This window comes from Polyodon spathula, chromosome 38 (assembly GCF_017654505.1).
Source record: "Polyodon spathula isolate WHYD16114869_AA chromosome 38, ASM1765450v1, whole genome shotgun sequence".
Taxonomy (NCBI): Eukaryota; Metazoa; Chordata; class Actinopteri; order Acipenseriformes; family Polyodontidae; genus Polyodon; species Polyodon spathula.
The window spans coordinates 2,510,445-2,521,658 of record NC_054571.1 but is presented as its reverse complement, the minus strand read 5'-3'; the positions used below and the strand labels follow the sequence as shown (position 1 = coordinate 2,521,658).

Here is an 11,214-nt window from a genome sequence, read left to right as displayed (position 1 = left end):
TCCCCTTCGCTCCTATTGGTCCTTCAGAAACTAGCCCCGCCCCTGAGATCCGGATTCACCGCCATCAGACAGCTGTTCACCGACACCTGCGATGACATCATCAGAACTGGGCGCTGTGGCCAATCGGCGCAGGAGGTGGGGATTTCGATTTTATTACCCCAGGAGAGCCTGAGAGGGATAATATATTGTAGATGGCATCACTGGTATCCATTTGAACTAAAACATAACATGAAATAAAGCCAATTTTACTATACTGTACTATACTATACTATACTATACTATACTATACTATACGATGGTGACAGCAGTTCCTGTTTCTAAGCAGTAAGCAGGGTTTTAAAATGAGTCCTGCACTTAACAGGAAGCCGCTACAGCAGCGCTGCCCCCACTCCAGCGCTCTGCCTCTCGTGTGTTTGTCCTGTGAGACCGGCTCTGTGTTCTCTTTAACTGGCTGGATGTCTTGTCTGTCCAGCTGGCCGCCCCCCTGTCTCAGCTCAGCAGTGGACAGAGCTTTGAGCTGCTGGAAGTCCTTGCAGAGAGGCTGGGGGTCCTACAGGAATGGCTGGGGGTCCAGGGGGTGCCGCTGATCACCCTGCAGGCCCAGAACACGCTGCAGCAGGTACGGGACACGCTGGGGGGCTGGATGGGGGGGCTGATCAATGACCACACTGGAGAACACTGTTCCACCCTGCACCCCACATGTTAAATGTTATAGAGTATGTTTCAAGAGTAATAGAACAGATATCTTTTTTTTTTTTGGTTGACACCCTTTTTTCTTGTTTATCAAACTTATTGTAACTGTGGATCTTGAAATACTTGATGACACTGATTGCTAGTCTCGCTCTCTCCCTCGTCCTCTCCTTTTCCTTCTCTCCCTCTCCTCTCTCCCTCTCCTTCTCCTCCTCTCTCCCTCTCCTCTCCTTTTCCTCTCCTTCTCCTCTCCCTCTTCTCTTCCTCTTCCTCTCCTTCTCCTCTCCCTCTTCTCTTCCTCTCCTCTCTCCAGCTCCTGGACAGTGCAGTCTATACGTTCAGAAAGCTTCTCTGTCAGCAGCTGAGTGAGTCCCGGAGCCCCTCCCAGCTCTCTCACACACTGCACAGGGTCCAGGGCAGAGTGATAAAGGTAGTGTCCTTTTCGGTTTCAGTTACACACGGCTTCTCTCCCAGCATAGCTGCTGATGCAATTGCATTTAAATGGGATAAACGTTACATTCTGTTGGTCATAGGTAAACGTTTGGATAACTGTTATATATCCCATCCCATAGTTGCACGTTATTGTGCATTGAACTTCACGAAAGAAGAAAGGCTTTGTTGACTGCCTGGTTTGTTTGTGGGTCTGTGTTCTCAGAAGCTGGATCATGACTGCAGGGTGGCTGAGACCCGGCTGTTCCGGGAAGCCCTGGTTCTGATGGCTCAGCCGGTCCTATTGAGAGAACTGGAGCCCAGCTGCAAACTGGTGAGAAAAGGGAGAGGGGAGAGGGGAGAGGGGAGAGGGGAGAGGGGAGAGAGGGGAGAGGGGAGAGAGAGGGGAGAGGGAGAGGAGAGGGTAGAGGGTAGAGGGGGAGGAGGGGAGAGGGGAGGAGGGGAGAGAAGATGAGAGGAGAGGTGGAGAGGGGAGGCGGAGAGGAGAGGAGCTAGAAGAGAGGAGGGAGGGCAGTGCTGCAGTGGTTTTGTTATTAACACTACAATCTGTTCTATAGCTCTTTGAATACTCCCTGTTCTTAATCAGTGTGTTTGCTTGGCGGGCAGGGGCTGGCGCAGTATGAAGAGATGGTGTTTGCAGATTACAGCACAGTGATTCACATTGAGAATATCTATGAAGACATCGTGCTGCAGGCTCTAATGAAAGAGATCAATGAAGGCAAGGCGCTCGCTGTCTAATAAGGAAGGTCTCAGGAGGTGCAGAATTAATGCATTTATTTGACCTTAAAAAAGTGCTTTTCAAGTTTGGTCGAAACACATCATTTATAGAATTATATTGGTAGCTACAACCACTTAAAATTCTGTTTGGATAAAAGTTATAGAAACCCTTTTGAGTCAGCCAGTGAGATTGTAGCTTTACTGACTGTGCCCTTTTCTGATTGGCAGTTCTGACCTGTATACCTGACAGCACCGACCAATTGGACAACCAGCTGACCACTGCCTGGAAAGGATCGTCCAATCACCTTTCAGACTCCAGTACTGGGTCATATGACAACATACCCAAAACCCTGGGGGAGGATCCAGCAGAGCAAGAGAGCTGTGATCAAGCTGAGGAGGCTTCCCAAAAAAACTGCACCGGATCGACGCATGAACACGAATCAGTCTTGAAGACAGAAAGACCGATGAGCCAACAAAGACTAGATCGACTCATCTCAGATCCAGAAAGTGAAAATGCACGTGTGTTTTTGAAGTTAGTCCAGAACAATGCAACAGAAAGCCCCTCACACATCGAAGGCCAGACCACCAGACTCCATGTAGGTGTGCAGTGCTTGGAGTCCACCAGCACCGCAGAATCAAGAGAGCTTTTTTATAAACAGCAGCAGGCTCCTGGTGGCAACCACACTGACACACCAGAACTCACCATCAAAGAGGGTCGCTGTTTTGCTGAGGAAGGAGGGCCATCTGAAACAATGGAGGAAGATGGAGGGGAATATCAGAATGTTGAGGAGAGCAGGTTAAAGGGTCAGGAACCTAGTTGAGATGCCTTCAAACTTGGACCCAGCTTGTGTCTTGAGGACGAGGAGTCTTTGGGGAGGGTTGAAAAGGTGCACTAGCTTCCTATGGAAATCAGAGCTGATCGATCACCTGAATTGATGAACCATGGCTTTGATTTGGAAAACTGAGGTGGAGGTCCATCTCTGGATCCCAAGTCACGTGAACATGTTGTTTGTGGAAAGCAGGACAAGGGTGGCCAAGCGGAGCTGGATAACCAGTTGGATAATGGACTGGCAATTGAAACAGCGGAGAACTCTGGGGAAACTATTGTGGAGACACGACCAAAGGGAACTGAGAAGGAGGGAGCAGGCAGTTTTGGATATGGGGGTGTGTGGGACAGGACAGAAAGTCTAAAACGGGTTTACGCACACACACACACACACACACTATCACAAACACACACACACTCACAATCTGTGCAGGGGAGGGAACGTCAGAGAGATACATCAGATCAGTGCCAATATCTTACAGAGCCTCAAACCCTTCATTCACTCCCAGTCACTATTCATAGCTCTGTGCTAGATGGCAGTTCCAGTTTCAAAGACACTGTGGATGATGTCACGTCAGCCCTGTCTGTTGGAACTGGAATCTGCAGTCATTCGGAATGGCTGATGAATTCTGTTGTTCTAACGGTTCTTACCGTGTTCTATCTACTAGCTGGCTGATGTCTTGCTTGCAGGCTTGTGTGGTGAAGCAATCTTTTATTTGATTTATTTGTTGCTTCTTTGTCTGATGTGATGTTGTGACCTTTCAACTGTACAGCGTTCTTAAATGGACTGAAAGATAAAGAAGAGGACGTGGGGTATCACAGCCTGCCTTCTCAAATGCTCTCCAATGGGCAATGCGGACAGGCAGTGCCTCTGTGCTGTGGGTCAAGTGTGGCTCCGCTCTGAAGCGCTGGGGTCAGCGCCCGTATAAATCAGCTGCTTTCAAATAAACCCACTTCCCTTTTCATTGGTGTCGACGCTCTCTGATTGCACGCTAATGAACAGCTCAGAGCTTCATGCAGGACACGTGCCTCAGACGATCAGGGGATTTTTCCAGTTCAGTCACACGGCTGGACTGCTGTGCTTCCTGTTAACTGGACCATATATATATATATATATATATATATATATATGTGTGTGTGTGTGTGTATGTGTGTGTGTGTGTCACCTGTTTATATGTGTGTGGCTCTCACGGGTTATATATTCTCCCTTATATATACCCAACATATACAGGATTCTACTGAAACAGCGCTCACTTTTAATAAATACTATATTCATAAACATCCCCCTTTCTATCAGATCTCTTTTTGAAGTCTACTGTATTTCACTTTAATATCGCCCTTCTCTCTCTCCACCTCCCCCCCTCTACTCTGAGTGTCCCTTTAATTTCTCCACTCTGTGGTGTGGGCGGGGCCTCATTACTTCTCCTGCCTCCCACTTCCTGTTCCAACCCAACTGACATTCTGCCACATTCCTTAAAGGGGATTCACTAATTCATTAGTTTTAAAAAGTGTACTGCTTTGGGATCCCCCAGGTAAAAGCACAGCACAGTGTAATAAAGCACATAACACCCAAATGTGCATTCTCACAAGGTTTTTAGCAGGGAAGGATTTTGAACCCCCCCCCTTCTCAAAGCACAGATATATAATATACCATATATATCTCAAAGCACAGAGCAGATAATGAACCAGCCCCTTCTCAAAGCACAGAGCAGATAATGAACCAGCCCCTTCTCAAAGCACAGAGCAGATAATGAACCAGCCCCTTCTCAAAGCACAGAGCAGATAATGAACCAGCCCCTTCTCAAAGCATCTGTTCTATGGACCACACCCAGGACAGCTGGGAGAACACTAACACTAAAACAAACCTCTCCAATGCAGTGCTGGTCTACTCAGTTAGTGTGTTACACATATACTGGCACTGAGAGGTTTGTAGTCATGGGAGAATGCACAGCATTGTACATTTGTATGAAGATTTTTGGAGTCCTTTAAAATGGGAGCCTTTTTGTCCTGTCCTTCTGTCTTACTGTACCTTTGCGTTTTTATCCCACCTTCACCTTCCTGTCACCCTACATCCCTATCCACCTCCCTCTCATCCCCCTTTCTATCAGATCTCTTTTTGAAGTCCACTGCGTTATTACTTAGTAGGGGGTATAGAGTGTTATCGTGTCTAGGTCTACTTACTTGGTCCGGGAGCGCTTCGGTCTCGCAGTCTACATTGGTCCAGGCGGGAAGAGTTTTCGATGTCTCACGGACTATTCCTCGCGGTTGGGCGCGAAGAGTTTACGATGCGCACACCGTCGATTTACTTGGGTAAGGGGCAGGAATTGTATTTCACTTTAATATCGAACCTTCTCTCTCTCAAAGCACAGAGCTCTATAATGAACCAGTCCCTTTCAAAGCACCACTCTGTGATAATGAACCAGGCCCCTCTCAAAGCACTTCTAATGAACCAGCCCCTTCTCAAAGCCAAGCCATAATGAACCAGCCCCTTCTCAAAGCACAAAGCAGATAATGAACCAGCCCCTTCTCAAAGCACAGAGCAGATAATGAACCAGCCCCTTCTCAAAGCACAGAGCAGATAATGAACCAGTTCTCAAAGCACAGAGCAGATAATGAACCAGCCCCCTTCTCAAAGCACAGAGCAGATAATGAACCAGCCCCTTCTCAAAGCACAGAGCAGATAATGAACCAGCCCCTTCTCAAAGCACAGAGCAGATAATGAACCAGCCCCTTCTCAAAGCACAGAGCAGATAATGAACCAGCCCCTTCTCAAAGCACAGAGCAGATAATGAACCAGCCCCTTCTCAAAGCACAGAGCAGATAATGAACCAGCCCCTTCTCAAAGCACAGAGCAGATAATGAACCAGCCCCTTCTCAAAGCACAGAGCAGATAATGAACCAGCCCCTTCTCAAAGCACAGAGCAGATAATGAACCAGCCCCTTCTCAAAGCACAGAGCAGATAATGAACCAGCCCCTTCTCAAAGCACAGAGCAGATAATGAACCAGCCCCTTCTCAAAGCACAGAGCAGATAATGAACCAGCCCCCTTCTCAAAGCACAGAGCAGATAATGAACCAGCCCCTTCTCAAAGCACAGAGCAGATAATGAACCAGCCCCTTCTCAAAGCACAGAGCAGATAATGAACCAGCCCCTTCTCAAAGCACAGAGCAGATAATGAACCAGCCCCTTCTCAAAGCACAGAGCAGATAATGAACCAGCCCCTTCTCAAAGCACAGAGCAGATAATGAACCAGCCCCTTCTCAAAGCACAGAGCAGATAATGAACCAGCCCCCTTCTCAAAGCACAGAGCAGATAATGAACCAGCCCCTTCTCAAAGCACAGAGCAGATAATGAACCAGCCCCTTCTCAAAGCACAGAGCAGATAATGAACCAGCCCCTTCTCAAAGCACAGAGCAGATAATGAACCAGCCCCTTCTCAAAGCACAGAGCAGATAATGAACCAGCCCCTTCTCAAAGCACAGAGCAGATAATGAACCAGCCCCTTCTCAAAGCACAGAGCAGATAATGAACCAGCCCCTTCTCAAAGCACAGAGCAGATAATGAACCAGCCCCTTCTCAAAGCACAGAGCAGATAATGAACCAGCCCCTTCTCAAAGCACAGAGCAGATAATGAACCAGCCCCTTCTCAAAGCACAGAGCAGATAATGAACCAGCCCCTTCTCAAAGCACAGAGCAGATAATGAACCAGCCCCTTCTCAAAGCACAGAGCAGATAATGAACCAGCCCCTTCTCAAAGCACAGAGCAGATAATGAACCAGCCCCCTTCTCAAAGCACAGAGCAGATAATGAACCAGCCCCTTCTCAAAGCACAGAGCAGATAATGAACCAGCCCCTTCTCAAAGCACAGAGCAGATAATGAACCAGCCCCTTCTCAAAGCACAGAGCAGATAATGAACCAGCCCCTTCTCAAAGCACAGAGCAGATAATGAACCCGCTCCTTCTCAAAGCACAGAGCAGATAATGATGCAGAAATGGTCTACAATTTAATTTCGCGGTAGCTTCATGCCCCTTTAACTGATCGCTAGCAGGAAATGTGCGCGGTTCCCTCTGCTTCAATAATTATACCCTTTAAAAACCAGCCTGGATTTCTGTCGGCGATCCCCACGTCCACACGCCTGATTTACTCATCCGAACGTGCCCTTTAATGCTCATTTTCTGTCGGCGGTGCTAATGATTGCGCCTCGTTGAACCAGCGGGCTGCAAATCGACAGACTTCTTTCCCGAGTTTGATTTGTGTGCCCCTGCTGGCATTGCCCCAGTCACCGATAGCGATGTCCCGGCTGCTTCTCTGCCTGCTCTCTATGCTACTAAAGCCCGGGCCGGCCCGTGGATACTTCCCGGAGGAGCGCTGGAGTCCCGAGTCGCCGCTGCTCGCTCCCCGGACTATGCTTGCTCTCCTCTGCCGCAACTCGGCTCACTCGCTCCCTTACGTGTTGAGTAGCATCGAGAACCTCAGTTTTCCGAAGGACCGCATCGCGCTCTGGTAAGATTCGTTTTACTGCATGATAAAGTAAAACAACTAGCCATGGCTTCTTACAACACAATTCTGCAGGATTTAAAAAGTAAAACAAAATAATAACAATCATTTAAAAACACACACACACACACACTTTGCAATTTAATAATTTAAAAACCATACACAAACTTTGCAATTTAATAATTTAAAAACCACACACAAACTTTGCAATTTAATAATTTAAAAACCACACACAAACTTTGCAATTTAATAATTTGTGTATTATTTAATTTACAAGTGCACTAACCAACTATTTGTAAATAAAGTTAGAAAATAACAAAACGGTATACAGTTGTAGCCTCCTGCAGAGCCCAGTGTTGCTTATCAAACCCGTCAGCAGAAGGAAATGCAGTAATGTGACATGCAGCGCGGGGTGGATATTAAGACTGGAATTGCATGCAGCCCTGGAGACGCGTTTCATAGCGGTCTAGTCGCACTATAAATACCGCTCCGCGCTGCGAGCTATTGTGCTTTTAAATACGAGTTAACTCTTTGTTGTTTTGTACAGTACAGTATGTTATCGTGCAGACTCCGCTCGTATTTGGAGTGCGCGGTACACACACACACACACACACACACACTCTTAACTCGACCTCGCTTTTGCGTTCGTATTTCATTCTGCGTTGTGTATGTGCTGAAGCAGGGCTGTGATGATGTCAGGTCGGGTCCCACGTGTTATTTCTTTGCAAGGCGTTGTTTTCGCATTCCCGGTTGTTGGCAATGCTGAACAGATTTTGAATTGGTTTAACTGGCTGCTGAGGAATCACTTACTGGAACAGCTGGCTGTTTCACACGCTGCGGTCGCACTGCAGAGAAATCAATTGTACAGTGGAAACAATGACGTGTGTGTATGTATGTGTGTGTGTGTGTGTGTGTATATATATATATATATATATATATATATATATATATATATATATATATATATATATTACACAGTTAAACTATATCTAAAAAACCAACGCAGTGCACTGTGATCAGCCAGTATTGATTTCTATACAGCCTCGTTAAAGGAGACTGTCTGACTTCTTTTCTCTGGCAGTGCAGTGAGTGGCACAGCCGAGTTTGGTTTCAAGCCCGGTCATGAATGAACCATGTGTGTACCCTGAGGCAGCCCGACAGAGCTCTTTCCTCCCAGCACTAGCAGGGTACACAAAGGCTCTAGTTATTTTCACACGAGGAGCTTTTGAACTGCTTCGGACATTTGGCTGAAACTTTGTAGATTATTTGACTAGTTTTTTTCACACTGATGAAGGCATAAGCTGAAACGTTTGTCTGCTTGGTTTTTGCAGTACCTGGGAGTCCCCTCCTGGATTGCTTCAACCATGCATTTTTCGGGGTACCCCGGGATACCCACGGATAAGTGGGTGATGCAATAGCTCATCAGTTTGTCATTTAAAGCTTCGCCTCAGTGCGGGTCAGTCCTGCGGGTCAGTCCTGCGGGTCAGTCCTGTTCAGCGCTGAGCTGTGTGGCTCACTGGTTCCAGCGCTGAGCTGTGTGGCTCACTGGTTTCAGCGCTGAGCTGTGTGGCTCACTGGTTTCAGCGCTGAGCTGTGTGGCTCACTGGTTTCAGCGCTGAGCTGTGTGGCTCACTGGTTTCAGCGCTGAGCTGTGTGGCTCACTGGTTTCAGCGCTGAGCTGTGTGGCTCACTGGTTTCAGCGCTGAGCTGTGTGGCTCACTGGTTTCAGCGCTGAGCTGTGTGGCTCACTGGTTTCAGCGCTGAGCTGTGTGGCTCACTGGTTTCAGCGCTGAGCTGTGTGGCTCACTGGTTTCAGCGCTGAGCTGTGTGGCTCACTGGTTTCAGCGCTGAGCTGTGTGGCTCACTGGTTTCAGCGCTGAGCTGTGTGGCTCACTGGTTTCAGCGCTGAGCTGTGTGGCTCACTGGTTTCAGCGCTGAGCTGTGTGGCTCACTGGTTTCAGCGCTGAGCTGTGTGGCTCACTGGTTTCAGCTGAGCTGTGTGGCTCACTGGTTTCAGCGCTGAGCTGTGTGGCTCACTGGTTTCAGCGCTGAGCTGTGTGGCTCACTGGTTTCAGCGCTGAGCTGTGTGGCTGAGCTGTGTGGCTCACTGGTTTCAGCGCTGAGCTGTGTGGCTCACTGGTTTCAGTGCTGAGCTGTGTGGCTCACTGGTTTCAGTGCTGAGCTGTGTGGCTCACTGGTTTCAGCGCTGAGCTGTGTGGCTCACTGGTTTCAGTGCTGAGCTGTGTGGCTCACTGGTTTCAGTGCTGAGCTGTGTGGCTCACTGGTTTCAGTGCTGAGCTGTGTGGCTCACTGGTTTCAGCGCTGAGCTGTGTGGCTCACTGGTGTGTGGCTCACTGGTTTCAGCTGAGCTGTGTGGCTCACTGGTTTCAGCGCTGAGCTGTGTGGCTCACTGGTTTCAGTGCTGAGCTGTGTGGCTCACTGGTTTCAGTGCTGAGCTGTGTGGCTCACTGGTTTCAGTGCTGAGCTGTGTGGCTCACTGGTTTCAGTGCTGAGCTGTGTGGCTCACTGGTTTCAGTGCTGAGCTGTGTGGCTCACTGGTTTCAGTGCTGAGCTGTGTGGCTCACTGGTTTCAGTGCTGAGCTGTGTGGCTCACTGGTTTCAGTGCTGAGCTGTGTGGCTCACTGGTTTCAGTGCTGAGCTGTGTGGCTCACTGGTTTGCTGAGCTGTGTGGCTCACTGGTTCCAGAGCTGTGTGGCTCACTGGTTTCAGTGCTGAGCTGTGTGGCTCACTGGTTCAGTGCTGAGCTGTGTGGCTCACTGGTTCCAGCTGCTGAGCTGTGTGGCTCACTGGTTTCAGTGCTGAGCTGTGTGGCTCACTGGTTTCAGTGCTGAGCTGTGTGGCTCACTGGTTTCAGTGCTGAGCTGTGTGGCTCACTGGTTTCAGTGCTGAGCTGTGTGGCTCACTGGTTTCAGTGCTGAGCTGTGCTCACTGGTTTCAGCTGAGCTGTGTGGCTCACTGGTTCCAGTGCTGAGCTGTGTGGCTCACTGGTTCCAGTGCTGAGCTGTGTGGCTCACTGGTTCCAGTGCTGAGCTGTGTGGCTCACTGGTTTCAGCTGAGCTGTGTGGCTCACTGGTTCCAGTGCTGAGCTGTGTGGCTCAGCAGTGCTGAGCTGTGTGGCTCACTGGTTTCAGTGCTGAGCTGTGTGGCTCACTGGTTTCAGCGCTGAGCTGTGTGGCTCACTGGTTCCAGCGCTGAGCTGTGTGGCTCACTGGTTTCAGTGCTGAGCTGTGTGGCTCACTGGTTCCAGTGCTGAGCTGTGTGGCTCAGGTTTCAGTGCTGAGCTGTGTGGCTCACTGAGCTGAGCTGTGTGGCTCACTGGTTTCAGTGCTGAGCTGTGTGGCTCACTGGTTTCAGCAGTGCTCACTGGTTTCAGCTGTGTGTGGCTCACTGGTTTCAGTGCTGAGCTGTGTGGCTCACTGGTTTCAGCTGCTCACTGGTTTCAGTGCTGAGCTGTGTGGCTCACTGGTTTCAGTGCTGAGCTGTGTGGCTCACTGGATTCTTTCAGCGCTGAGCTGTGTGGCTCACTGGTTTCAGTGCTGAGCTGTGTGGCTCACTGGTTTCAGCGCTGAGCTGTGTGGCTCAGGTTTCAGCTGAGCTGTGTGGCTCACTGGTTTCAGCAGCTGTGTGGCTGAGTGCTGAGCTGTGTGGCTCACTGGTTTCAGCGCTGAGCTGTGTGGCTCACTGGTTCCAGCAGGCACACAGTACACTGAGCTGTGCAGCTCACTGCTTCAGTGTTGCAGTGACCGAGCATTGTGAATGTGTTGCTCCTCACACAGACAGCGCTTCACTGTTGTGTCTGGAGCATTGTGAATGTGTTGCTCCTCACACGGACAGCGCTTCACTGTTGTGTCTGGAGCATTGTGAATGTGTTGCTCCTCACACAGACAGCGCTTCACTGTTGTGTCTGGAGCATTGTGAATGTGTTGCTCCTCACACAGACAGCGCTTCACTGTTGTGTCTGGAGCATTGTGAATGTGTTGCTCCTCACACAGACAGCGCTTCACTGTTGTGT

General features: G+C 49.3%; 2 protein-coding genes across 2 annotated transcripts in view; both read left to right on the top strand.

Moving 5' to 3' along the window:
* Positions 1-6: 6 nt before the first annotated feature.
* LOC121304603 lies at positions 7-3,646 on the top strand. The gene is made up of 6 exons (XM_041235827.1): positions 7-135; positions 473-619; positions 1,004-1,120; positions 1,346-1,453; positions 1,747-1,858; positions 2,086-3,646. The coding sequence occupies exons 4-6, from the start codon at positions 1,406-1,408 to the stop codon at positions 2,676-2,678; spliced, it is 753 nt and encodes a 250-aa protein (XP_041091761.1). The 5' UTR covers positions 7-135; positions 473-619; positions 1,004-1,120; positions 1,346-1,405; the 3' UTR covers positions 2,679-3,646.
* A 2,990-nt stretch (positions 3,647-6,636) lies between these two features.
* colgalt1b (collagen beta(1-O)galactosyltransferase 1b) overlaps positions 6,637-11,214 on the top strand; it is a 16,327-nt gene continuing 11,749 nt past the window's right edge. Inside the window, 1 exon segment of the mRNA XM_041235822.1 lies at positions 6,637-7,187. Within this exon segment, the coding sequence (XP_041091756.1) occupies positions 6,976-7,187 (212 nt within the window). The 5' untranslated portion in view covers positions 6,637-6,975.

Bases quoted from the DNA above. Each gene is read 5' to 3' on its own strand.
- LOC121304603 (XM_041235827.1), top strand. From the start codon at position 1,406: ATGGCTCAGCCGGTCCTATTGAGAGAACTGGAGCCCAGCTGCAAACTG. The intron at 1,454-1,746 runs GTGAGAAAAGGG...CTTGGCGGGCAG, and splicing joins TGGAGCCCAGCTGCAAACTG to GGGCTGGCGCAGTATGAAGA. The intron at 1,859-2,085 runs GCAAGGCGCTCG...TCTGATTGGCAG, and splicing joins AATGAAAGAGATCAATGAAG to TTCTGACCTGTATACCTGAC.